Raw genomic sequence first — 27,744 nt, forward strand, 5'->3', positions numbered from 1 at the left:
AGCTTCAGACAACTAAAACGGATTTAGATCCAAATTTCATCATTTGTTGGTATGACTGACTATTTGTTTATGGATCCATGCAGCTAAATGACATTATTTCTATTGATCTGTTTGCTTGTATGAGCAGGCTATTTTGTCCAACCAGAATCAACACCGTCATCACTGTGCAGCTGGACAGGACCCAAATGCCATTGCAGAACTTACTGCTGACTGGACAAACAGCCCAATTCGCCCTATGTGACCTGTTAAATCCCATTAAGTGTGTAGTTCAACAGCAGATGTGCTGTAGCTTGGAGATGAATCATTGGCAGTGTTTGCAAATCGTGTTTTTAAATCTTGCAACTTATTTGGGTTTCCATCTATAAGCACGCTATTAGAGGAAGTAAAATCTGGAGAGAATATTAATGTCAATTATATATGTGCAAATGACAAACACTATGTTAAAGGGATAGTTCACCCAGAAATGAATATTCTGTCATGAATTACTCACTCTTTAGTCGTTCCAAACCTGTATACATTTCTTTAGTTGAACACAGAGAAAGATATTTGGAAGAATGCTTGTTCTTGGCCCCCATTGACCAACATAATAGGAAAAAGTGCCCAGAACTGTTTGCTGTCCAGCATTCTTCAAAATATCTTCTTTTGTGTTCAACAAAACAAAAAAGCAATTTTTCCTACTATGTTAGTCAATGGGGTCCAAGAACAGTTTGGATACAAGCATTCTTCCAAATATCTTTCACTGTGTTCATCCAAATAAAGAAATGTATACACATTTGGAACAACTTGATGGTGAGTAAATGATGACAGAATTTTTATTTTTGGGTGAACTATCCCTTTAGGCAGTTCACGTCACACTTCGTAGTCCCTCATTCATAGTAAAACCAATGAACCTTTACAGACTTTTGGAATTTCTAACAATGTTTCACTTTGACATTGAATTTTATTTTGGAACAACAGCCAGATTACTCAGGCTAAGGGCGCTGCCGTTCCCTGTTTTACCTGAAGAGGGCGGCAGAACGCTGAGTACAGTTTATCATCAAAGAGGGAAACGACGAGGAAGATGTCAAAACCAAAACACTGGAAGGCCGTCAGAGCCGCCGGTCTCAAAGATTAAACATGCATTGTTTGGATTGCAGCTTTATTTTTTACATCTTACGTCCGCCATATATGTGGTTAAGGTACGTTAATTTAAATTCAATGTTGGTTATAGGTTACAAATATTTAAGGACGAAACGCCAGCTCGATATCACATACACAACGTCATCATAGCAAAATAATAATACTATTAATAACAATAAATAACTAGATGGTTAATATTATATGTTACGTTGATATTAAAATCATAATTATTTATGTTTCAGCTGTTTTTGTATAAGGGTTAGTTAGCATGTTAATACCAATTCATCGATCATTAGGTTTCTTATGTGGTACCATGGTAACCAAAGCTTATGCCAAAACGACATTAGCTGTGTCTCGTTTCGTAAGGCTGCGTCCTAGTGTCCTCCAGAGGTATCATCCTCTAGCAGTGTTTCCCAACCCTGGTCGTCCTCGGGGCACACCTTCCAGAATGGTTTAGATCTCTCCCTATATTAAACACCTGATTCAACTCATCAATCAGGTGTTTCATTTAGGGGGAGATCTAAAACAATCTGGAAGGTGTGCCCCGAGGACCAGGGTTGGGAAACACTGCAGGATGCGGTATACGGAGGATTCTCAATTTAGAATTAAACGAGACGTCCTTCGTAGGACATACTGGCAGAAAAGGAAACAGGAAGTACCACGTTGCTATGACAACACGTTGCACTCGCACACCTGTCAAATTAATTAAAATGATTTCTACATGATTTTAAGAGGTAAAAAGTTGGTTACTTTCTACCCTAAACAATGCCAAAAGTGCAATGTACAAATGTACAATTTTTTGCCTTACTGTTTTAAAACGTTTAAAAAGCACTAAACACGTGTAAACATATTTACTACAATATGCCTGCTAAGATTAAAAAAACGTGACACAAATTGTAAACTGGTAACATTTAATCACCACATATTTGATTGAATGTGCAGCTGCTGCCATTTATTCAAATAACAGACGTTGGCCGACGCAAAGAATTGTGGGTTATCTCTAGCAAGGAAGGATACACCTCACCTACCTGCTTTTATGAAACGAGACAGCCTCGATGACGTAGCAGGCTTCAAATGAGACCTCCAGAGGACGCAGCCTTCCGCAACGAGACACAGCTATTGTTACTACAGTAATTGCTACAGCTGTAAAATCATAATAAATCGAAAACTTTTTCAAACAGTGTAGGATGCAATTAGATTTAACTCATTCTTTTTTGAACAAATGGTATATTTTATTTCATTTTTCTTCACAGAAGCATGTAAACGTCTGCCATGTCTCACCCTGAAAGTCTCAACACGAGCCCTTGGGGCTTACCTGAGCTTTTGGTCCAGAGGAGGCTGCTTGGTTTTGGGGCACTCTTGGCTTGGATGGTCCTCTTTCACCTTCTGGTCAATGTTTGGCTTCTCTGTGTGTTCACCAGCCTCTTAGTGGTCTTAGGTGGTTGGCTTGGCTCTCAGGCTGTCCTGGACTCTGACAGTGTTGTTCATCTAGAGCGGTTTGTGAAGCTGGAGGAGATCCCATCTAGTGCTGAGAGTGAGCAGTTACTGGAGGATGAAATCCAGAAGACAGTTGGGAAGATCATTCGTGATTTTGTCTCCTCATGGTACAGCACCGTGTCTAGAGAGCAAGAGTTTGAGGATGAAGTGCACAATGCCATGATCTCCATGGCCATGGAGCTCAAGGGTCGAGCAGCAAAAGTAGATCGTAAAGCTTTAACACAGAAGATATTTGATCTTTCCGGATGCCATCTCCAGTGCTACTTGAGTGCCAAGGGAAGCCTCGAAGGGCGAGAGGGTGGAAAAGTTGGAGACGATGCTACCAAATTCTGGGAGGTGTATAGCAAGTTCTGCTTACCCCACCCTGCTCTTCAGAGCTCTGCGGTTGAGGTGAATTATGTGAGGGCAATGGTGGATCTTCTTCTACACGTTCTTGTACCATCTCCACATTTAGAAACGAGAACAGGCCGGTTTGTAGTGGGTGAGCTCATAACGTGCAATGTTTTTTTGCCTTTAATAGCAAAACTGTCCGACCCAGACTGGTTAAACATGTTGATTGTTAGTGTTTTTACAAAATCCAGTGAATCAACCCAAGAGCCAAAGCCAGTAGAAATTCAGCCTCCACCACAAGTCAAATGTAATCAAGAAAACACACAACAGGAACTTGAGGTTCCTTGCGTATTGACCTTAAAAGTCGCCCCTGACACCCCCACAGCTACGGAGACCCCCACACCAGAACTGTCAGCATATGATGTCATCGACTCCACTGAACTTTTTTCTCCGCACAATCTGGAGGAAGATGAACCGCAGCCTACGAAACCGTTTCCGTCTGGATTTGGCCCGAGGGATTATCTGAGACTCGGCAAGCCCAATCCATTTTATCAAGAAACGGACTCTGACCTCGAATCTCCACTGATAGACTTTAAGAGGAGCTCTCTGGAATCACTGGTTTTGATCAGCACAGAGGAGGCTCTTTCTGAGAGACTCACTGAATGCACCACTCCAGTAGACACTGTCCTAGACCTTGAGGATGAATTGCAGACCTACACCAATTCAACAGATAAGGAGTGCCCCAAGGTTATGGTCTCGGACCAAAAGGATTTTTCGTTACATTCCACCCTCGTGCCAGAGGAAGAGTCGTCAAGCTTTTGCAATCTCCACCCACCGGAGAAGAGTGCTGAGAAAGGGTTGACGTGTGCGCATCAGCCTGGTTTGCCGATCCCAGGTGAGCTAAATCTGACTGCACCCCTGCAGGCCTCCTCGCCAGCTGCTGGTAACTGTCTGGCACCTTTCAACTTTGAGCCTCTCAGCAGTCCAGAAGGTCCGGTCATTATTCAGAACCTTCGCATCACCGGCACCATCACGGCCAAGGAGCACAGAGGCACTGGCTCGCATCCATACACTCTCTACACTGTAAAGGTGAAATATCTCTCTGCTTTGACCAGCCAATGATCTAACTAGTCACATATTGTACTTCTTTGTTTCTTGATATGGATGGATGATGCTGGATGTTTTTGCCTTACAGTACGAGACAGCCGTAGACTCTGAGAATCCTGAATCTTTGCAGCCTATGGCGTATCACACTGTCAACCGCCGATACAGCGAATTCCTCAACCTTCAGACCCGTTTGGAAGAGAAACCAGAATTACGCAAAATTCTTAAAAGTGGGTAGAGCTGCTGTCAATGCTGTCAGAGCTTTGGAAAGCAGTGTTTTATTGATTGTGATGTGCTGTTTACTGTAGATGTAAAAGGACCGAAGAGGATCTTTCCTGAACTTCCTTTTGGAAACATGGATAGTGACAAAGTGGAGGCCAGGAAAGGATTGTTAGAAACATTCCTCAGAGTAAGTTTACTCTGTTTTTAATATAATTAAATTACAAAAACATGGCTGAATTCAGCACAATCATTCGGGACGTCAGCATTACTCAGTGTCGGAATTGGAGGTGCTGACCTCCATCGCCTAGTCTTTCCTGACTTTGCAGTCTGTATTATTTTGACATGCACTTTTTGTTTTTCATTACATTGAATTATTGCATTCTACTTTTCGCGTGCACACAGCAGCCAGCATACAGTATGGCAATTGTAGACTGACTCATGAATCCTTTGATTCACTCAAAAAGATTTGTGAATCAGTCTGACGACTCATTCACTGAATCTGTTTCATTCAGTGATGTATGAAGCTTCTTTTTAGAGATGCAACGATACAAAATTTCTCCAGCGACACCGATGGCCGATTATTCAGATTGATATCTGTCGATACCGATTCTAAAGATTAAATATATATTTCTTAACTTTCTTAATGTGATTAGTTCATGTAATGAGTATTAATATTGAACATCAAACTGGTGATGTTTCTTAATATTTTTTTATATACAGAGCACAAATTCATTGCATCTTTTTGTCCTCTTCTGGTTGACAAGATCCAGTATATCTGGCCTGATCATTTGCTGTTTTAAACTATCGGCCAATAGTATGAAAAATATCTTTTAATGTCCGATAGCGATTATTGGCCGATATCGGTGCATCTCTACATATTTTTAATGGTCATTGAATCGATCCTTTTTCACAGCAACTTTGCGCCATTCCTGAAACGGCCAACAGTGAGGAAATGCAGGAATTTCTCGCTTTGAACACAGATGCAAGGATTGCTTTTGTGAAGAAACCGTTCATCGTTTCACGCATTGACAAGGTACTTCAAAAACAGCTCCATTAATATAGCCAAGTTTTGATACTGTAAAAAGTCAACTTAATTTCTTTTCAAGCTTTAACTGAATGTTATGCCTGACATGTAGATTGTAGTGAACGCTATAGTGGACACCCTGAAGACGGCTTTCCCTCGCTCAGAACCACAGAGTCCTACTGAAGACATAGACACAGAGCCTGATGGGAAACTTTTCACTGACAAAAAAACAAAGTATGACAAAAATGACCTGAATTTTTAAATGTTATTTCAACACCTCTTCCTTTTGTCTCTGCTACTCCATTCATCAGTTTTCCTACACAATGTTTGTGTCTTTTTTAGGTCAAGAATGAGGTTCTCCAGTAAAATCGCACCTTCTCTCAACGTGTCTGACATGAGACCCAAAGTGCTTTACTGCTTTGATGAAAGCAGTACTGTAAGTGTCAGTCTGATGTTTATGCCAGTAGTCCAATATACAAAATCGCTGGAATTCTGAAGTGCTTGTGCTTGGATTTGTTGTTTCTCTTCAAGGTTTTTAATGGCTTCTTGTTGAACGGGCTGGAGAGCTTCATCTCAGAGAAGGAGCGTTTGGAGGGTAAAGCTCCTGGCTTTGATGCTGATGGAGAGAGAGGCGGAGGTCAGGGCGCCAAATGGGACATGAAACTGTGTTCATGTGCAAAAGCGAAGCTAGAAAGTGCGCCTGTCATCAGTGATATTGGTAACGAATCATGTTATTATCACAAAATCTGAACAAAATTGGGCTCATCTTTAATGGTGATCTTGCTAGATTTGTGCAACTGTGGCAGATTTTTTTAAGCTTCTTCCAGTTGCATTTACAGAAAATGCTGACTGCTTCAACGTTTATATTTACTTTGCAATCAGTTTAAAAGATGCACAGCCAGCATCTCTCATCATTCTGCATCAGGTTTTACTGGTTTGACTTCCTCATGGAAAAAAGATTTTAACTGTAATGTCTCACTATTAGCTCAAGAGGGCAGCATAGTACTTTTATAACGTTGCTTTCATTGACTGGATCTTATAGTTACGATCTGGAAAATAAACGCTGATATGGGCATTTTATGTGCCATATTCCATGTTATAACATGTTGTTTATTGAAACAGTTTGTATTTATATTTTTGTATTTTGTGTACAGTCATGGACATATCTGCTCTTATTTGCAATCATACAGAGAACTACAATTATTTTGCTAGCACACTGAAAGACCCTGACCTCAGTTCTCTTCTGAGTTGTGTGTCTGTGTGTTTTTGTGCAGCTTGCGATACGTCTCTGTCTGACCTGGCTCTGAATATCCTGTGTCTGCTCATGAAGGATCAGTGGAGCTGTCTGTGCACTGAGAACATTCAGAGGACTATCAGACTGCTGTTTGGAACCCTCATAGAAAGGTGTGTGACTTCACGTGACCCATAGCAGCAGTTTCACAACCCTTTATCGCAATATTTCATTAGAATATAAAGAGACGTATACCCTTAGCATATTTGCACATTAAATATTTCTTATGTTTTGCTATAAAATAAACACAAAAAGACTGAGGATTTTATAAGCGCATGCTGATGTTTTCAGTTAAAACTATACTTTTGATCATGTGAGTAATTGCCTTTTTATCAGACTGGCTTGGATCTTGAAAGTTACGTAACATTACAATTTTTTTAAGGTTTTCGCCTTCAAAATGTAACATACGGCCAGCTTATGTCCCATAGTCTGAGACGGTTTAATATATTGAATATTTTCATTTGAAGCTGAAAATCATTTTTTGGGATTTTTAAAAGTGCAAAACAAAGAAAAGTTATGATGTAAATTAATAACAATAAAAATAGTTTTTTCCTAAAGCCTTTATTTATAGGTCACTAAAAAGCAATAAGACATTTGTATACACAAAATGTTAAATAGGCTTAAAGTGACAGTTTACCTAAAAATAACACTTAACATTTATAGTTCTCCCCAAAATAAAAATCTGTCATCATTTACTCACCCTCATGTCATTTCAAACCTGTATGACTTTCTTTTGCAGAACACAAAAGAAGATATTTTGAAAAACATTGGTAACCAAACAACATTGACCCCCATTGACTTCTGTTGTATGAACACAAAACATTTCACAAAATATCTTCTTTTGCATTCCAGTATAGGTTTTGAACGACTTTGAATGTAAATAAATTATTTTGCTGGAATTCTTTTTTGGCGAACTGTCCCTTTAAGTAAATTAAAGTCATCTCTCTGTCTAATGCATTTGTGATAGTTTTAAGTATTTGAAGCTGTGCATGTCCCATGTCCAGTTTTGCCATTCTTTTATTGGGCCTTATTTCTGTTATGTCATATATATACTAGTAATAGTATTATTATGTTACATTGTTGTCATATGACATCACTACATTTGGCATAAGATCCTATCACATTTAGTGGCGTCCAGCTATCATCAGACCCAATGAGGTGTGACCTGAAGACACCAGTCATTTCCTCCCAAAACTGCTTTTATAAACAATTTGGCAAGTACGGATCGATGACAGCTTGATGTAGGAAGTGAGAACCGTGTATTTTAAAACTGTCAACAAAAGGATTTTCCCCAGCCACTGATCCACTTCTCCGGAGTTAACAGCACGGGACGTCCCGCTGAGCCCTCAACTCCAGCTTTGGTTTCAGCTTGTGGTTGAAGATTTCTGCTCGGCTTTAATTAAAACACATTTTGTTGCTTAGTTTAGCGATGACCGCATGTCTGAAAACTACAGATTTATCCTGTGGCGCAAGAATGCAATTCTAATGTAGAGACTTTTGTGCTATAAAAGGTTGGCTTTTTTCTTGGTGTCTTTAAACCCATCTCGCCTGTGCTAGAGGATTCGGGCTGAAATGCCAGGCCTCGCATTAAATCGTACACGCAAACCCTCGGCTCCGTACGCATCTGTTTTGCAGATACTCGTGGTGTGATGTCTAGCCGTTTCAGATGGCTCGGTTGCGCAGCCATGTATTAAACACCTGCTAGCAAACAGGCGCCCTGCCATGTTTAGCTAATGGCGAACAGCCATCGAAGGGGAAAGCTGGGGTAAGGCCCATGTCTTTTCCAAACAGCTGGACAGACCTAATGTCTCACTTTTTTGTTAAAGCTGATCAGTAGAATAGCTCTTTGTTCAGCGATTGAAAAAAACGTAATGCAATGACTTTTTTATCACTTGAGTGTCCTAGCAAAGTAATTCTCCTCATGAATTGTTATATTCATCAGGTTAGCTCACCAGCATAAACAGAATGCTGCATTTGTTCTCAGAAATGTGCAACCAATGACTGGGTTTGGAAATTGACCTCTTGTGTTTGATTATTTGTGATAAATAATGAAAAACATCAAATCATGAATTGTTGGCCCTCTATCGTAAGATCTGCAGTCGCACAGTTGTTTACATTTACAATTGCTTAGAAAATCACTACTAATTCACTTACAAACTAATCACAGTTTGGCATCTTAAAAGCGGCTTTGCCGCACAAAAATGTGTAGTTACTAACAAACTACAGATAGATCTTATTAAGGGGCTTTTATGTAAAAGGTTTTGTTTTGTATTAGGTAATATTAACACACAGCTGCCAGTGGTTTTGATTAAAATCTGTCTTGATGTTAGCATCTGTGCTACGGTTACAATTATTTTGTGATACACACATTACTTTCAATAGCTGGTGAATTCCACGTTTTTTATTTTCAGCGTAGGATGAACATTATGCAATTTTGTTTATTTGTTTAGAAAAAAATGTATATCACATTTAAGTGTAGTTATTAGTGAGGAACAATATTAAATGTAACTCATAACCTTGACCAATTTTATTCTAGGCTCTGGCTTGGCTTTAGTAGGAGTTCTAACCCGTTACTTAAATGGTTGTATTGTACCAAAATGATTATTGTGTTTGTCAGTGCTGTATATAAATATAGACATAAATTTAATAGACAGTGTCCCTATTAATAGCTTTATTCAGGCTAAATGTGACCCTGGACCACAAAACCAGTCTTAAGTAGAATGGGTATATATGTAGCAATAGCCAACAATACATTGTATGGGTCAAACTTATAGATTTTTCTTTTATGCCAAAAATCATTTGGATATTATGTAAAGATCATGTTCCATGAAGATATTTTGTAAATTTCCTACTGTTAATATATTAAAACTTCATTTTTGTCTGTGGATGCAGCAAAATCACGAACAAAAATGGCTGGAAACACGCCTACAAACATGGCTCGCTGCTGCCCGCTCTTTGGAAATTACCCACTCAAGTTTGGTATGTAAAGCTTAGAATTTCCACTTTCGGGTTCATCTACTTTCCACAACGTCATTACAGCGGTAAGCCAATAGAGAGCGTTAAAACAAACTTGTTTCTTCTTAGCAACTACAGTGCCTCTGATGGACAACTTTAAACGTGGTTTTCTCAATATTTGGATTTTTTTTCACCCTCAGATTCCAGATTTTCAAATAGTTGTATCTTAGCCAAATATTGTCCTATCCTAACAAACCATACATCAAGCAGGTTTTAGATGATGTATAAATCTCAATTTTGACCCTTATGACTGGTTTTGTGGTCCAGGAAATAATGAAACTGCACTGATTGAAACAATGTATAGTCTATGTTCCATATATAGAATTGCAAATATCAGTCATACAGTATGCAAGATAAGTACATTTGCAAAAAAAAAACTGTTCCACAAAAACATCTGGGCCTCCCCTAAACTGTAACCTCATCCAGCACTTCATTCACAATTTTCCTCCTTGAAATTTAGTGGCATCTAGTCGTGAGGTTATAAACCGCAACCAACGGCTTACTCCACCCCTCCCTTCCAAAGCACTACGGTGGCTGACACAGGACTAACATGCCGCCATGTTTTCGCTTCTTTACTGAAGGGATAACGTATTTCTGAAACGCGCTCTGTAGAGCAGTTTGTCCGTTTAGGGCTAATTTCTGTCAATAGATCCTCCATAAATTACACATTGGACGTTTAAATCAGTCTATTGAAATATGACACGTGCCTGTATGATATGAATTGGCTGCAACATAGAAGACGACTAGCGTGTGTGCTTTGAGAATCTAAATAAAAACATACCGGACGTACTCGGAAGCATGTGATCGTGTGGAAACAAGCAAGGCAGAAAAACAAGCCAGCAGCCGCTCGTGCCTGTGTGCAGACAGACACAGCGGACATCATCTGAGGGAAGGAATTAATTTGCTCATCCGCCGTCTGCAGCTCTTGTAGCACTGGGCCGGATGTCTTTGTGTGCCTAATTATCCAAAGGCGTTTCCACATGGAAATTTACACGTTCTGCCACACAGACCTCAGACAGGAGGCTTGTGTTTGTATTCTTTTATGAAATAACGCATAGGGAATGCAAAAAAGTTGTAGAAATATCTGACCTGTGATTTTTTTTAGCAATGGATCAGTTATCACTGGGTGTATTATCGTGCACCGCCAGAGGAATAAATATGGTTACGGTAATAGCTTGAGGATTATTTTTAAACATACGTCTGTACCCTTAATAACAACTGTGGAAAGTTAACTATGATCAACAATATTTTGACCCTATATTGATTTCTACATTTCGCCAGATGCTCGGAAATGACTGCACCAGCTTTGACTTACAGTAACTATCCATTCCAGACAAGCACGCGAACATCCGTTCTTGTATAACAGGTTCTGACATTTTAGTATGGTGCAGATTCTTGCATCAGTCTTGCGCTCATACACCTGCCAGTAATTTTCAAGCAAACATAAAGACGCTGATTATCCGGCTCAGGTGTGTTTCATTAGATTTGGATCTAAGTGTTACATGATGCTAGATCCTCAGGAGTGAGATTGAGAAGTGCTGGTGTAGATTAGCGAGAATTGGTGTACTGTAAAACCACTTTGTGGCAGTGTCCTCTGTCTGATACTGGATGAAGATGACATATACATAATAATAATTAACATACATATAGATACATAGTAACATATTTTATTCATAGTGTGTCTTTAACTTGTTGTGCTGTGCAGATAGCACCATGATGCTGTTCTGTGGCGATGTGAAAGCTGTGTCTTTGTCTTCCTGTGATCCATCACGCTGGAGATGCTGCAGCATGTCCATCCATGGTTATGCATTGTCACCCTCATGTCAAACAGCAACAGCAGTTCATTGGTTTTGTCTTTGCACAATGACAACCTCACTAACTTCTAAAAGTACGCTACACAATGTTCCCTGTTTTTGTAGATTTGCATTTAAATATTCTTTGGGTTTTTCATTTCATGACTCATGTTTTCTTATGGTTTTTTTAGGAGGCAAAGAAAGCCCAAAGTCATTTTGAGCTATTTATTAAAGTTGTTATGACCAGAACTTCATAACATTGCAATGTGTTATTTATTATAGTCTTGACTGAATTCATCTGTTTTTATTGCATGGCTTTCAGAAATAATGGATTTTGAGTATTGAGAAATACTTCATTCTGATATGGTCAGATGTTATGTGTAATTGTCGTATTTGTGTAATTATAATTGACAAATTATCTACACCGTAGGAATCAATATTTCATGGACATATAAGTGTTTACTTGGTAAGCAGGCGTATAATAAGCAGAACTAGATAGGTACATTTTCTGAACAAGAGCGGAGCTTGCCGTGGCTAAACGGTTGCTAGGCTAATCTGTTTGGTTGTTATGGGCGTGGCTTGGCATTGGCCAGTTGACGATTCTCTGAGCCTTGAGTAAAACAAACTAACGAATGAACGATGTCTTGTAGTGCCATCCCAAAAAGGTAAAAAATCACTCTCACGGACCTTCTCTGGATCGGTTACACATTTGTGGAATGATCTGCCCGCTGCTACAAGAACAGCAGATTCTGTAGCCACTTTAAGAATCGTCTGAAAACACTACTCTTCCGTCAGCACCTGACCTATCTCTTTTCTACTCTTTCTATCCAAAAAACCCCCAAAACCTTAGCTTTGTATACTGTTGTAGGCTATATGAGACCAGTTTTATTGCACTTATGCTTTTTGTTGTCTTTATGTTGTTCCAATTGCTTCCATTGTTGACCTCATTTGTCTTTGGATAAAAGCTTCTGCTAAATGTAAATGTACCTAACCCCCATGTCTCTACAATGTTCTGAAGCAGAGATATAGGTCTTGCTAAACAGTTGCTATGGGTGTGGCTTGGCATCTACCAATTGATCATACTATAAGCCACGAGTGAAACAAACCAAACCCCATGTCACTACAATGTTCTGAAGCAGAGATATAGATCTGGCTAAACGGTTGCTAAGCTAATCTGTTTGGTTGCTATGGGCATAGCTTGGTATCTGCCAATTGATGATACTCTAAGCTATGAGTGAAACGAACCAACCCCCGTGCCTCTACGATGTTCTGATGCAGAGATATAGGTAATGCTAAATGATTGCTAGGCTAACCTGTTTGGTTGCTATGGGCGTGGCTTTTGTCAGATGCCAATTGATGATGCTCCAAGCCACAAGTGAAACAACCCCCATGTCTCTACGATGTAGCTTAATGAAGTTCCTGGGATACTGATTGGTTGCTTGAGTCAAATGAGCCCACCCACATGTCTCTACGACACTGTGCTACAAAGATATCCATCTGGACTTTTTATAATGGGAATCTATGGGATCGGTTGCTAGCTTGCTGTGAATGGTTGCTATTGGCGTGGCTTCATAGCTTCATGATGATCCTGAGAGACTGATTGGTTATCTGAGTAAAATGAGCCCACTCCCATGTTTCTGCGACACTGTGCTGCAAATATATTTAATTTGGGCCTTTTATAACGCCTTATATGGGCATATTTATTTAGAATAAGAAGTTTGCTTTGCAAGCACCACTAACAATCTACAGTCAGATCTTCAGGGTGATCTAAAACCATTCCACTTCACACTGAGGTTCTTTTTTTGCCATGACTTTTTGATTCTGTGGCACACAAAAGAATATATTTTGAGAAATGTCTTGGTGGTTTTGTGTCTATATAATGGAAGTCAATGGGGACCAGTGTTGTTTGGATCCCATCATTCTTCAAAATATCTTCTTTTGTGTTCTGCAGAAAAGAGAAAGTCATACAGGTTTGGAACAACATGAGAATGAGTAAAGGAGAAGTTTTTTTGGGGGGTGAACTATCTTTTGCTAAACATCTATAGGGCTAAATTCTCAGTAGGCCCATCTGAAAATAGACCACACAGTCTTACTAACTATCATTGGAAAATCTCAGTAATGACATTTTAATCTCATCTCGGCGTCTCTGTGTTTGTGTTTATCATTTTTCTTTGGAAGATGCATCAGCGGTGATTCTTTAGAAACAAGTGTACCCATACGAGTTGGTATCCATACGGTGATGCTATTTCTAGTCTAGAATATGGCCTTTGGTGTGAATGTATGTTGTTGTTTTGCAATAGCTGTGGATGGAGATGGATTAGTCTGAGACAAACCAGATCATTTGGATTTGGGAAAGACTGTATGTTTTGGTCCAACATTCCTCTTTGTTTTGAAACGGACTGGTAACCTGTAATGGCTTGTTTAAAAACTGGCTCCCAGTCCAGTGTTTGATTATTTCACAGTGCAAATTGATGCAGTTCAGCTCTTGGCTCCTCATATACTGTAGATCATTTTGTTCCATACTGTAAAGCAGGACCTGAATCGGTCTCTGTTTTTGCCTCTATTTGGACAAGGATCTTTATGTAATTAGTCTAAACAGACACCTGTTACAGACACCTGCACTAACATGAGTTTTAGTCCATTTCATGGACACAGACTTCCCAGCAAGTTAAAGAATCACTAGGGGCCTAATGTGCTTAAAAAATTGGTCAAATGAGGTGCGTAGACCTAAAATTCCCATCTGAAGAAAAGATTCAAAAGGCCCACACACATAAGGAAGGAAAAAATAAATGACAATTGTAAGATAAAACCATTACTTTAATGAAAAACTGGAAAACGGTTGAGGTTTTTAGGCATTAAAGGGATGGTTCACTCCAAAATTAAATCACCCTTATGTCATTCCAAACCTAAATGACTTTCTTTCTTCTGCAGAACACAAAAGAAGATATTTTGAAGAATATTGTAACCAAACAACACTGACCCCCATTGTATGGACACAAAACCACTCAGACATTTCTCGAAAATCTTCGTTTGTGTTCCACACAGGAACACATATAGAGGTTTAAAATGACACGAGGGTGAGTAAATGATAACAGAATATTCATTACAAAGCCAAGATGGTATTACTTAGGTGCTGTTGTGTTCTAGCATTTGTTTACAGTGGACTTTATTTGGCATTTTCCTATGACAAATGAAAGAAAAAGAAGACTTGATTCCTAAAATAAAGTCAGTCCTGTGATCTAAAATAATTATGAATATAAAAGCCAAAATAATTGATTTCTTAAGTGTTCAACTCCTTTATTATGACTTTTAAAACTCGCATAAATAGGCAATGGGTTAAATTGTAGTATACTTCTATCTGGAAGGTCTTGCTTCTGGTGAGTCAGTATTGTGGCAGAGCTTACACCATGAAAAACAGCCCAGGCAGATTTTTAAGAAAGAGTTATTGAAAAGTACAAGGCAGGGGTTTGATGCGAGATTTCCATGAAAGGATAAGACTGGTGATGGAGGCCACCAAGACACCAGTGACGGCTTTAAAGCTTGTAACTGTATAAGTGTCAGGGATTGGAGAGACTGCACAAGCAACAAATATTGCTCTGGTGTTTCACTATTAACATCTTTATATTATCTGACATACTGGCTGAAGTTTGCCAAAAGACATGTGGGAGACGGCGAAGCCAGCTGGAAGAGTGTTCTGCGGTCTGATGAGACCAAAATTGATTTTTTTGGCCATCAGACTAAACTCCATGTCTGGTCTCAGCCAAACACGGTGCATCTCCACCTTTAGACATGCTGAGCCTGGGAGTGACATCACGCTGTGAGGATGTTTCTCTGCTGCGGGCCCTGGAAGAGGAAAATCAATGCAGGGATATCCTGGAGGAAAACCTGATGGATTCTAAAAGACATTTGGGAGAACATTTGTATTCAGGCAAGACGATGACCGCAAGCGTAAAGCCAAAGCTGTACAGGAATGTTTTCAAAACAACAATGTTAATGTCCTGGAGTGGCCAAGGCAGAGTCCAGATCTCAATCCAGTTGAGAATTTCTGGGAGGACTAGAAAAAGGCCCAACGCTCATGATCTCCATGAAACTTGTCTGAGCTGGACCGGTTCAGCCGAGGAAAATGAGGAAAATTTGCAGTGGCCAGATGTGCAGAGCTGATAGAGACCCATCTTCAGACAGAAGACTGTAATTTCTGCCAGAAGTTTATCTACTATATACTAGGGTTACACACGGTGTAGCGGTGCTACGGTAGCATCGCGACGCTAAAGCTTTAAAATGTCTGCGATGCTTCTCTATTTTTTAAAACTGTAGTATCGTAGTACCGTCACTATTGTTGCGTGCGCATTAACGTTCATTCCAAACGCTTACATCTGCCTTTGTGCGGTGTTTCTCTCCTAAATGATTCCTTGTTTTGAATGACTCGGATGAGATAATGATGCTGTCATTCAACAAGACACTTGTTTCATTCTTGAATAAATTAGTTGTTTGGAACTAATTGGTTGAATGATTCACCGACTGAGAAAAATGATTGCTGCCATCTACTGGCCGTTTAAGTTACACATTTAAAGTAAGCCTTACATTTCCAGTTATAAACATTGCTGTAGAAATGAATTTTGCCTCACCATAGTGAATATTAAATACATTTCCAGTTATAAACATTGCTGTAGAAATGAATTTTGCCTCACCATAGTGAATATTAAAGTATACTACAGTATTTGCTACAATTTGTTCAATCTCTATAGTTAATACTACAAAATAGTGTACAGTATAACACAGTTTATTATAGTAAATACAATATTTTTCATTTATATCAGTGTAGTAAGGAAATGTGGTTTATTTTGTAGATTTCTATACTATGAACATGGCACAGCACTGCAATTCTACTTGGTATCGTGATACTTCCGCTGGTATCGTATCGCAAGATAGGTTTATGGTACCGACACAACCCTATGTACTGCATTGAACACAATTGCTGCTTCCCAATTCGCCTACTTACACTATGCCCTTAAAGTATGTACTTCTTTTGTTATGGAAAAGTATATACATTTTAGTACATAGCAAAACTGTATGCAGGTACTGGGACATAATACCGCGAAACGGAAGTGGCCATTGTTACCTAGACGACACTGTGATCATGAACTGTCACGAACATCAAAATACAGCTCTTCCTTAATGCATTGAAAGGGATACTTCAGCCAAGAAACAAAATGTCCCCATGTTTTACTCACCCTCAAGGCATCCTATACGAATATGACTTTCTTCTTGAAGAATAATGCAGTCGGAGTTATATTACAACATATCCTTTTTCTTCCAAGCAGTAGAATGTGAGTGAATGGTTTTTGAAGCTGCAAAAAGTGCATCCATCGATCAAAGAATGGCTCGACACGGCTCCGTGGTCTTAACAAGAATCCCTTTCCTGTAGCTCAGTGGTAAGAGCATTGCGTTAACAACGCAAGGTTGTGGGTTCGATCCCAGGGATTGCACATACCTATGTATAAATGTATAGGATAATGCAATGTAAGTCTCTTTTATCCAAAGCGTCTGCCAAATGCATAAATGTAAATGTAACAAAGGTCTTCTGAAGCGAATCGATGCGTTTGTTTAAGAGAAATATCCATATTTGGAAATATCCAAATATCCAACATTTTGTTTCTTGGCTGAAGTATTTATTCATTCATTATTTAGTATGTAACGTTTATTGTATATTTACATTTATTAATTTAGTGATGCATCTTTTATTTAATTTTATCAATGCAGTGTAGCGTCACTAAACTCCGCCCTCTCGCGGTGAGTTGTTGGTAATATCAGCCGTTAAGTGTCCATGGATTCACACTTCGAATTTTCACCGGAAACAGTAGACCATCCCAGGTACTTTGAGAATACTCATTTCAGCATTTCATTTTTTATTGTGAAGAGTTGTAAAACTGTTTTCCATCAGGTTGTTTAATTCAGTTTCTCTGCAGGACTGACTGCAGGTTGTTGCACTTTCTGTCTGAAATGATAGACAGTCAGTTTACGTTTCCTAATTGAAGCTCCGTACCATTCAGACTCCAGTTCCTACTCGAATTAGCGTTCCAGCACATCAGTTTTTCCAAGTTTATCCGAGATGCGGATTAAGCAAGGATCCAAATGGAATACACTTATCATGTTTATGTTTTGGAGTGTCAGAAGTGAAGGCTTGCATTAAAATGTGAAAAGGGTAGTTTAAACTTAATTGGCTCTGGTGAGCTACAAGCGGTCTTGTTTTCCACTCCTATTGGCTCAGAAGCGTTCCCACTTATATTGTGCGTCTCTCTTAAAGTCGTGCCAGTCCACATGAACTGGCCTTTTTAAATGGCAGAAATGCCATTAATGGAATAAAACGCTCTGCTTGTTGTTCGGAAACAGCTAGTTTTTGTTCCATCACGTTCCATCGGAGCTTCTCAAGTGTTACGTATGTTTTCAAAAGCACTATGAGATTTTTCATAAGCTCTGGTGATCTTATGATCTTGAAATGCATTTAAAACTGCTTCAGTTCTGCATTCATTTATTATTATAAAACATCATTTTAAATTAAACAAAAAGGCCATTGTGCACATACACTATGTTTTTACATCTTGGTATGGTCATAGACTGAAAACCCTAATAAGTTCACTGTACTTAGTTGAGTAAAGTCATTCCATCAGTTTAATTGAGGGAACAGTGTTATATTTAGGCTTAGTTGATTTGGTGCTCATGTAGATTAAAATTAGTTGATTTCGGCCTTATTTATTGTACTTAATATTAATGTAACAAAAAGTGTTTCTGACAGTCATTGAATGAAAATGCATTTTTGACACATATCTTCATTATTATGGAAAGAAATATGATGTTTTGAACAGGGACTTCACATACAATTTTTTTACAGTGTAAAACAACATCAGTAAAACTAACAAGTAAAAACCCTAATAGTAAAACGTATTATTTAACTAAGTAAAAAAGTTTCGCCTGACCTTTTTATAGTTCTTGTACAATTCTGTGGTGCTAATTATTGTGGTGCTTAATATATTTCATGTAGCATCAATGTTTTAGTGTATACTTGGCTCAAATAAATTTTGAGCTTATATCATTAATTATGATATATCGGTGTATTGCAAATAAACAAAAACTGTACTTTTCACATATTTTAAAAATGATTTTCCAGTTGTCACTGTCAGAAAATTCTAGAAATTTCTGTAGCACAGGGAAAGTGGGATGAAGCGATGATGGGTGACTACGTCTGGAACTTAGTCCGTGAGGACAGTATTTGTCATAAAAGACAAAAACAATCAAATGTTCACTTCTGAAGTTTTAGACGATTCATTTGGTAACTGTTTTGTTAAACTGTTGTTTTGAGCTCAGCCATACCTTGTCATTTCTGCGTAGAAGTATTAATACCGAAATGTATAAATGTGTGAAAATATTTTTTTATTTCTTTTGTGAGTACCGTCGATGGTAAATAAAAAATAATGTGATTTTCGTATTCAGCATGTTAAACTTCATAAAGAAACAGTAAAAGTTTAAAACGAAACGCAACTTAAATATATTTTATTTATATATCCTATTAGTTCTTATCCTTTGAGAACAAACAAATCATTCAGGCATCAAAGCATTCAGGCACAAGGGCTTGTGGGAATCCTTGTTGCATTTTGAAATAATTTTTAATTCGTGCACTTGAATTTTTAACTGTATGGATTTCGTAGGTTAACAACTTAAATGAACTAAGATTTTTAATTTGTGGGTCCTACATTTCTGTCACAATTAAAAATGACAAGTACAAACAACATTATGGTTTACGGTGTAGACATGTTCATACAAATTCAAATATGCAGCCTTAAGAGAATCACTGTGGTAGTTAAATGACCTGTGTTCTGATAGACAGGAACTGCAAATTAATTTCATGTCTTGTATCTGGGACATTAATAATAGTAATTGTAGTCCAATGGCCGTTGTAATGCATTATTTTATAGGCGAGTGTTATAATTTAAAGGTCCTGGGAATCGATTGGCGACACACTATTTCCCAACATTTAACACAGAATAAAGAGATTACTAAATTGAACTTGCTGTATAGGCATTGAGTAAGCAGGATGTTATGAGCTTTTTTGGATGCTATTTAGCGTCACACAGCCACTGTCACTATGCAGCATGTGTGGTACTTCAAAGAGTATGTACTAAAATAAACCAGCTATGTAATTGAAGCGCAGGGCAGTAAAATCAATGACACGTGGAAATCCTGGGCCCTCTTCACATACAGAGGAAAAACCCTTCAGGTGGGGACAGTTGTTTTCCCCAGTGCTAATATTATTTAAGCCTTAAGCAGGATATATATTATAGTTTTAAGAACATGCAGACTTTTAAAACATCTTGCCCAAGTTGTTTTCACCGTTACTTGTCTAGACTACATGTGCTCAATTGTCTGCTTGTTTTTTATTCGGGATGTATTTTTTCCGCTGCTTTAAATCATCCGCTTCGGATTCTTCTGCAGACGACAGGCCGCGATTTATTTGTTATGATTAACGATATGATTGTATACGGTAATTAAGGGAGGATTTTTGACTGTTGAGTATTTATAATACAGATGTTAGCGGGGTAAAACTCATCAGACATCGAAGATGTTAAAATAGCACGAGTTATGATATCATCGTTTTCCATAGTTAGATGCAGAAGAACGTTTGTCAAAGCCAAAGAATGTTTTTTTAGGGAGGCAATAACTTAAACTTGTCAATTCTAGTCTGGTTTTTGAATTCCACTTAACATGTTTCTTGTACTTTAACTTTAGAGATAACTTCATAGTTGAAGTGATAGTTCACCCAAAAATGAAAATTCTGTCATTATTTACTCACTCTCTTGTCATTTCAAATTTGTATGACTTTCTTTCTTCCGCAGAACACTGATGAAGATATTGTGAAGAATGTTGTTAACTGGCCCCCACTCACTTGCATTGGTTTTGTATCCATACAATAGAATTGAATAGGGGTGTAACGGTACGTGTATTCGTACCGAACCGTCACAGGCAACATTCCAAATATAGTCATCATTCCTATGCCCTACTCCTTCGAAGGGCAGATCCCTTGGAGTTTAGACTTTTGGAGTGAACAGGGCATTTGCGTGCCATTATGTAGACATTTGGAATGCACTTGGCAAAGGAAGCGATGTAATTTCCTCATTATCTTCAGCTGGCATGTTCACGTGACAATGCAGCATTTTGTCCGTCAGCAGATGTCGCTGTTTTAATGGCATAACTTAAGCATAAAACCTGTTTGCAAATAAACAATACATTTTATATTTTGAAAAGTTTTATATATATTAGTGTTTACAGTATATATTATATAGCATATTTATACAACTTTTTAAAATATAAAATGCATGTTTATTTGCAAACAGTTAGGTTTTATGCTTAAATTTTGCCATTAAAACAGCCACATCTGCTGACGGACACAATGCTGTGTTGTCACATGAACATGCCAGCTGAAGATAATGTGGATATTACGTTGCTTACTTTGCCAAGTGCATTCCAAACGTCTACATAATGGCACGCAAATGCCCTGTTCACTCCAAAGTCTAAACTACAAGGGCTCTGCCCTTCGAAGGGAGTAGGGTATAGGAATGAAAACTTTATTTTAATTTTCCCCTCGACAGCTCGTGACGGTTTGGTACGAATACGCGTACCGTTACACCCCTAGAATTGAATGGGGGCCAGTGCTGTTCGGTTACCGACTTTCTTCGAAATATCTTCTTTTGTGTTCTGTGGAAGAAAGAGAGTCATACAGGTTTGAAATGACAAGAGGGTCAGTAAATGATGACAGAATTTTCATTTTTGGGTGAAACGCTTTCATTGTTTATACAGTGTGCCAGAACCTATTCTATTGCCTCATGTACTGCAGCTTCTCCCCATAGTGGCAGTGTTTTATAATATTTTTTTCCATTTTTTGGGCTTAATTCTATTTTAGATGACCGTCTGCCAAAGTGGTAGTGATTCTTAAAAGATTAAACACAATCTCATCCACATTAACGTTATGCAACCCTGCAGTTACCCACAATTTTTTGAATGTAGTATGAAGCGGCCAACAGTAATTTTGTGGAATGGGCGCTGTGAAATGAGATGACGTTTCATCGTTGGCATTTCATAAGGACAAACTGTATCCATGTGTGGCTTGTCAGAGATTTTAACTGGAACAGACAAAGATGGCCGTCCGCTGCTGTGGCACATTTGAAAGATGTGCCCTGTTGAAGGACAATCGTGAAATACGGAGTCCAAGGACCTGATGTTTAATTCAATTACTCAATGTTCTCCTGGAGTTCTCCTTTCCATTTCTAGACATCTAGTCTCTATGTTTTGATCACACGTGGATTATAGTGTGTGTGTGTGTGTGTGTGTGTGTGTGTGTGTGTGTGTTTCCATTCAGTTCATAATTGCTTTTTAACCAATGCTGAATTTATCCATTTTAGATGTTTCTGTCAAAAACCAAACTTCCATTAGTCCCCTAAAATCTTTTTTCTTATGTTCTCACTTGGATCTCATTATGACTCCCATGCACCATCCAGCAGTCAGTCATCTGCACTTTGCTTTTACCTCGTATTAATCTCAATGCGTTTTGATTGGCTTGTAGGTGGCTGGACATGGGTGTGGCCAACTTGACCTGCACGCAGTATTGGGTGACTTATCTACGGGTGCTTCAGGAGGCCATCTGGCCTGGAGGTAATCTGCCGGCTCACCCGCGGTCCCAGCGCAGCCAGCAGCAAAAAGAAGAAAGCAGAAAACAGGTCCATCACTGCCTTATGAAACTACTGCCAGGTCGGTCACCAAATAATACACATGCACGTGCATGAACGTGGTGCTGTACCTGCTCAAATTTCTCAGATTTAAATGGTAAATGATGTATAATTTGCATCACTTAAGATGCCTTTATTCTAATTTTGAGTATTTGTCATAGATTTGATATATGTCTATAATGCTGACTTTTGGGGATGTTAGTAGTATACACTATAAAGGGTTGTGGTAATATTTATTACCACTTACATCTACATGTTTCACTTGGCTCAAGTCTTGCAAATATTAGGAACAGTCAATTTGCAAAAAATTGAGAAACGTAGATGTAAATTCTTTTACAGCGTATGTGATTCAGAAAGCAGCTGTCCAGAAGCACAGCTGCACTGATCAGGAGATGAGTAAATGAATGAAAACATAAACCGAACAAGCTCAGAGGAATATCGCTGTAGTTCATCAGTAGTGTAGCGTTGGCCAGCATCTCCTGAGTGTTTTGTGTGGTTCTGTGTTTTTACAGATCTGGTCTCCGATATGCTCGGTTCTGAGAAGTACAAGATCTCTTGGCAGATGGTTGTGGATTCCTTTCAGGACCCTACTATAAACAGGTGCGTTTGAGAATTTTGAGATGAAATCAGTGCACTCTTGTATTGATGAAATTCCTCCAACACTCATTATGATCTGCTGAGGACAAACAAAGCCCAGTGGACATGTGTCTTGAATGGTAAAAGAAGTACAAATCGCCTCTTTTTACGAGGCAAAGAGTCATTCGTTTTTGTTTATTTCTTTTTGCTACTGAATGTGTGCACATTAAGTAGAATAAAAAATAATTTTGCGAAATATTTTTGTGATTTGAGCTAATGCAATAATCAAATTTTGTTGCTTTTGTTCAAATGTATTATTACAACATAAAATTGACAGATTTCAGTCATGTCACATTCAATTAGAAGCTCTTCTTGTTTGCCGTTGCCTAAATGCAGTGGGTTTTAACCAAGATGTCCACCGAGTGATCCGTCTTCCCCTAAAGGGACTTTGGCAGGGTGTAGCTGTACTTGTGATCTGTGACTGTGCTTGTTTTGTTCTTTTTGTGTGTGCAGGCACCTTGTTTACTGCATCTGGGATCTGCTCATCGAATTTCTCGTCCCCGAGGCATCCGACAGGAGCTTTCAGAAAACGCTCCTGCACAGCCTGTCTAAAAACGCTGAGAAGTTGCCGCCGTAGTTCGATGGAGCAGACCAGACGCATAACCACGCTGGCAAATCCAACATGTCACTCATAAACATGTTAAAGAGCAGCAGTTAGCGGTAAGCTGAAATACACGCTGGAAGATGTGAGCAGAGATTGTCCTGCGTTAAGAGAGTGGATTTGGATCCGCGTTTGCGGTGTCTGGCACCAATTTAGTCTCTCTATGTCTGGGACTCAAACACACCTCGTATATCCGGGCTAGCCTTGATTAATGGCCACCTGTTTTGTGTTTCATCAAAAACACAAGTCCCATCTCTAAATCTCCCCGTACCGGATCTGAATTAGTCGCGAGATTTTTATCCACATTGTTTCCACTTCAGATTTGGGGAAACTTCTTGCAGATGGACTTTACATTAATATTCAGTCTGAATTCAGAACATGGCCAGTTCCCTGCGTTCTTACTTGGCTTTTACAGGCCTTTTAATCTTGATGTACCTGTTTACACATATTCTCTCGCTCTACACGTACACACACTTGGTAATCTTGCCTCCATCAGAGATGTTTTCCTGTCTTCTAAAGTGAGAAGCCCATTTATTTCCCACGAGATTCTTCTGAAGTATGACATTTGTTGTTCACACATGTCACATCTGCTTTTGGTGTCACAGTAATGCTCTACGTGCTTTGTGGTCTTTCAGCCAAGTTAATAAGACTTGAAAACGTAACGTCTCTCTTCACAACATGTGATTAAGTGGTTTGAAACTGCCTGGATGGAAAAAGGTCATGTTTATGCGTCAAAAACAGGGCCAGGTTTCAAAACATTCGTTGTCCTGAAATTCCGCAAAGGCTTTCTGTTGTAGGCCTTGTTGTATTCCTTAAAGTGATATCTAATGTAAATAAGTTAAATCCTATCTGTTGAATGTGAAGTTTATTTCTTTGGATGTATTGTGTATGGGGCAATTTAAAGGGACAGTTCAACCAAAACAAGGAACATTTTGTCATCATTCCTTCACCTACAAACCTGCATGAATTTCTTTGTTCGGTTGTACACAAAAGAAGATCTTTTTGAAGAATGTGTGAAACCAAACAGTTCTGGGGCACCATTGACCACCAAAGTATAATTTTGTGCAACAATGGTAGCCAATAGTGCCCCAGAACTGTTTGGTAGCAAACATTCTTCCAAATATTTTTGTGTTTAGCAGAACAATGAAATGTATACAGATTTGGAACAACTTGAGGTTGAGTAAATAATGACAGCATTTTCATTTTTGGGTGAACTATCCTTTTAATTAATACATTTTAACCAATGACAGCGGACCACATTTACTCATAAGCACGCCCCTGTAGTTAGTTCTTTGCATAAAGCATTTCCAAACACAAACTCTTGTATAGACATGTTTCACGTGTATCTTAACTATCAAAAATATCTTAATGCTCTTTAAAGATTAAATGTCGCTTCAGTCTTCATGATTTTGCACAGAAATGCTGGTTTTACATAAGCATTTACATAAGCTTATTTTATGGTTTACACATTTTCTTTAGGCTGCTGCCTCTAAAGACTCTAGCACAATTAGATAATGTCTCAATTGCCTTAATGTGTGTAAATACATACTTCAGTTTATAAAAACACTTGTTGTAGATGCACATGTGGAACAGTAAAAGAGGCTTGTTCATCCTCAAGATGATGTAGAATTCATTTTCAATGTTTCCAAAAGTGTTATTATCACAATATTTTGTTACTTTGGCCCAATGCTGTATTACCATGGTTGCTTTCTGTAGTTATTATTTTGCTTGCAGAAGCATTCCAGTAGTTTTGGTATGTGATCATGTTAACTATAGCGCATGCAGATTTGCCTGCACTGTGAGTCCTACTGCTGTTGTTTAGCATCATGCATTACAATGACAGCTTCACAACACCGTGCTTAATACGCTGAATGTTGCACTATTTCTGTAAGTGATCTGGTGAGTGTATATCATAGGCCTTATGTTGTCCTGATGCGTGTTGAAACACGAGGTTGCAGCAGTGGATATCGTCATTAATAATTCAGTGGAAATGCATATTACAGGGATGTTGTCATTTGTTTTCTAGCATGTGCCTGTGTTTTCACTTTCTGTTGCAAGGTATGATATTAATTGTTGTAACTTATTCTAAGTTAATTGTGAATCAATTGTCAGCGATAATATAGTTGTGATCTGAAACAAGGAAAAACAGCTTGTTCCAAAAAACATCAAGTACTAAGATTAGGGTTGGGAATCGTTTCAATTTTATCGATTCCAATTCTGATTCTGCTTATCGATTTCGATTCTCATCGATTCCCAGTTTCGATTCCGAAGTTGAAGTAAAACATTTAGATATCAACCTGTATGGTCATTTAGCCTGCTTATTGACTTGTTTGCAAAATATATATATATATATTTATGAGCACCGTTTTGTGTATATTTACACATAGAAACACACCTTTTCTGATTTATTACAATTTGTATTATCATAATTGGAACTACATCATGGTTAAACTGCAGTTACTATAATGCAACTATGGTTAATTTGTGATTCCTGTGCTTTAATGCAAATTCTATAGCTAAACTATGCTTACTATAGTAAAAAAATCGATAATTTTCACAAGGGCTTTTATTGAGATATCAGCAGATCAAGAACGCTGTACTTTTCTGAAAATATGCACACAGGAATTGATTAGAGGAATTCAAATTTTAATCTCAAGTATCCGATTCCTATTCCTTTCGATTCCGATCCGATTCCTAGCCTTTCTATTCCGATTCCAAATTGGAATTGATTTTCGATTCCCAACCCTAACTAAGATATATATTAAATGGAGTTAACAGATCTACAAGAATGGACACTGTTGTTTTTATTCCATAGGTCACACTGAGACCTACAGTTTACGTGTAGTTCAAGAAAAGAAGAGTCTGAAAAGAATGTGTTGTTATTGCACATAATAACAATAATATTTAACCCACTGTATAGTTTTGCTAGAATCCAGAACAAAATGTACAGACTTGTTTCATCTCATTCCAACAAAGTTTTCATTAACATTAAATTTGAGCCATGCGTGATTAAGATGAAATAAAAGATAAAGATAATACATTATTTCATGTACAGCGGTGAGAAAAAAAACATGAATTGTAATCTGAAATGGCACTTAAATAAAATGACTTAATCTCTAATGTTGACTTAATCTGTAATGTTGTAATTGTGTTTATAGCATATAAATGAACAGAAATTCTCATTGGTTTTATGAGAATCAAGCAAGGTTAGTTTTCAGTGGACCTGTGTGTGTGTGTGCGTGCGTGCGTGTGTGTATAACCACAGCTGGACTATATTATAGACAGTAATGGACAACTGTATTTCTCAACTAAACTGAATTTATCCTCTCTGCTTATAAAAATGAAATGTGACAATAGACCATGCATTGGCAGCCCTTATAAGGATCACTACATCCAATAATAATGATTTCCTCAACAATACATTGCCATTTTAATATACCTGTCAATCTGTTTGGATGTTTTTTGATGGTATTTTATTGACTCCACTTGGTTAATGAATTTTTTTATAAAGGGAAAATATCAGCACGTCATCAGGTTAATTCACTATGAAACAACAAAGACTACCTGAACGCATCTAAATACCGCGGTGCTCATTGCTCCGAGTTATGAGACGTTCTGGAACCAAACATCCAGATTTCCAAGAACTTCGTGAAAAACGTCTCTAAACCTTTGTTTAGAGTTTGCCCTTGGAAAAAGAGGGTATATCTCCAAAATCAACAGAAAAGGATTAACAGAGAGACTTCAGATTATTGAAATCAGAACAAGTGTCTGGGATTAATTCTGGCGACTGCTAAAAATTTGACTTTTATCCCAAAAGTGTAATGAAGAATAACCCTTCGCCTTCGATTTATTTCATTGATCTCCTTGTTACAAAGTGACAATGAAAATAATCTTCTAATCCTGCTAATGTATGGCTATGCCAGTCAGTAGCATTCAATTCAATTCAATTTTATTTATATAGCGCTTTTCACAATGTGCATTGTTCCAAAGCAGCTTTACAGGATGTATGGCTATGCCAGTCAGTAGCATCTGCAACTAATAATGTTTCTTTAGTCACTAAATTCATAGTGACTATATTCATGATCTTGTGTTTAATGTTTTCTCATATTTACATATATGCTTATGTATTATAATAAAAACATTCATAAATATAAGAGAAATACTCCACTTTCCTTTCCTTCTTTTGTTATATAATGTTTAAACAACAATTCTCCCTCTAGCTCACATTCAGAAACACAAGATGATGTGCATATGTTTCTCGAACATCTCTGGATTTTCCAAAACAACAGTGTAGATATTTATGGCTGTGTCTTAAACAGCTTTGTTATTACTTCATG

At 38.2% G+C, this 27,744-nt stretch overlaps 1 protein-coding gene across 2 annotated transcripts; it reads left to right on the forward strand.

Moving 5' to 3' along the window:
* Window positions 1-1,051: 1,051 nt before the first annotated feature.
* snx19b (sorting nexin 19b) lies at window positions 1,052-27,424 on the forward strand. Of its 2 annotated transcripts, XM_057351573.1 has the most exons (13): window positions 1,052-1,178; window positions 2,373-4,035; window positions 4,142-4,280; window positions 4,359-4,459; window positions 5,186-5,305; window positions 5,409-5,530; window positions 5,639-5,732; window positions 5,828-6,014; window positions 6,571-6,700; window positions 9,480-9,566; window positions 22,008-22,192; window positions 22,683-22,770; window positions 23,260-27,424. In XM_057351573.1, exons 2-13 carry the CDS (start codon window positions 2,392-2,394, stop codon window positions 23,381-23,383), a joined length of 3,021 nt encoding a protein of 1,006 aa, XP_057207556.1. In that variant the 5' UTR covers window positions 1,052-1,178; window positions 2,373-2,391; the 3' UTR covers window positions 23,384-27,424. The 2 variants fall into 2 exon arrangements, with proteins under 2 accessions (XP_057207556.1, XP_057207557.1); XM_057351574.1 differs by lacking the exon at window positions 9,480-9,566 and having other exon boundaries at window positions 23,260-27,422.
* The last annotated feature ends 320 nt before the right edge of the window (window positions 27,425-27,744 follow it).

The sequence above is a fragment of the Triplophysa rosa genome, linkage group LG14, assembly GCF_024868665.1.
Source record: "Triplophysa rosa linkage group LG14, Trosa_1v2, whole genome shotgun sequence".
NCBI classification, from domain to species: Eukaryota; Metazoa; Chordata; class Actinopteri; order Cypriniformes; family Nemacheilidae; genus Triplophysa; species Triplophysa rosa.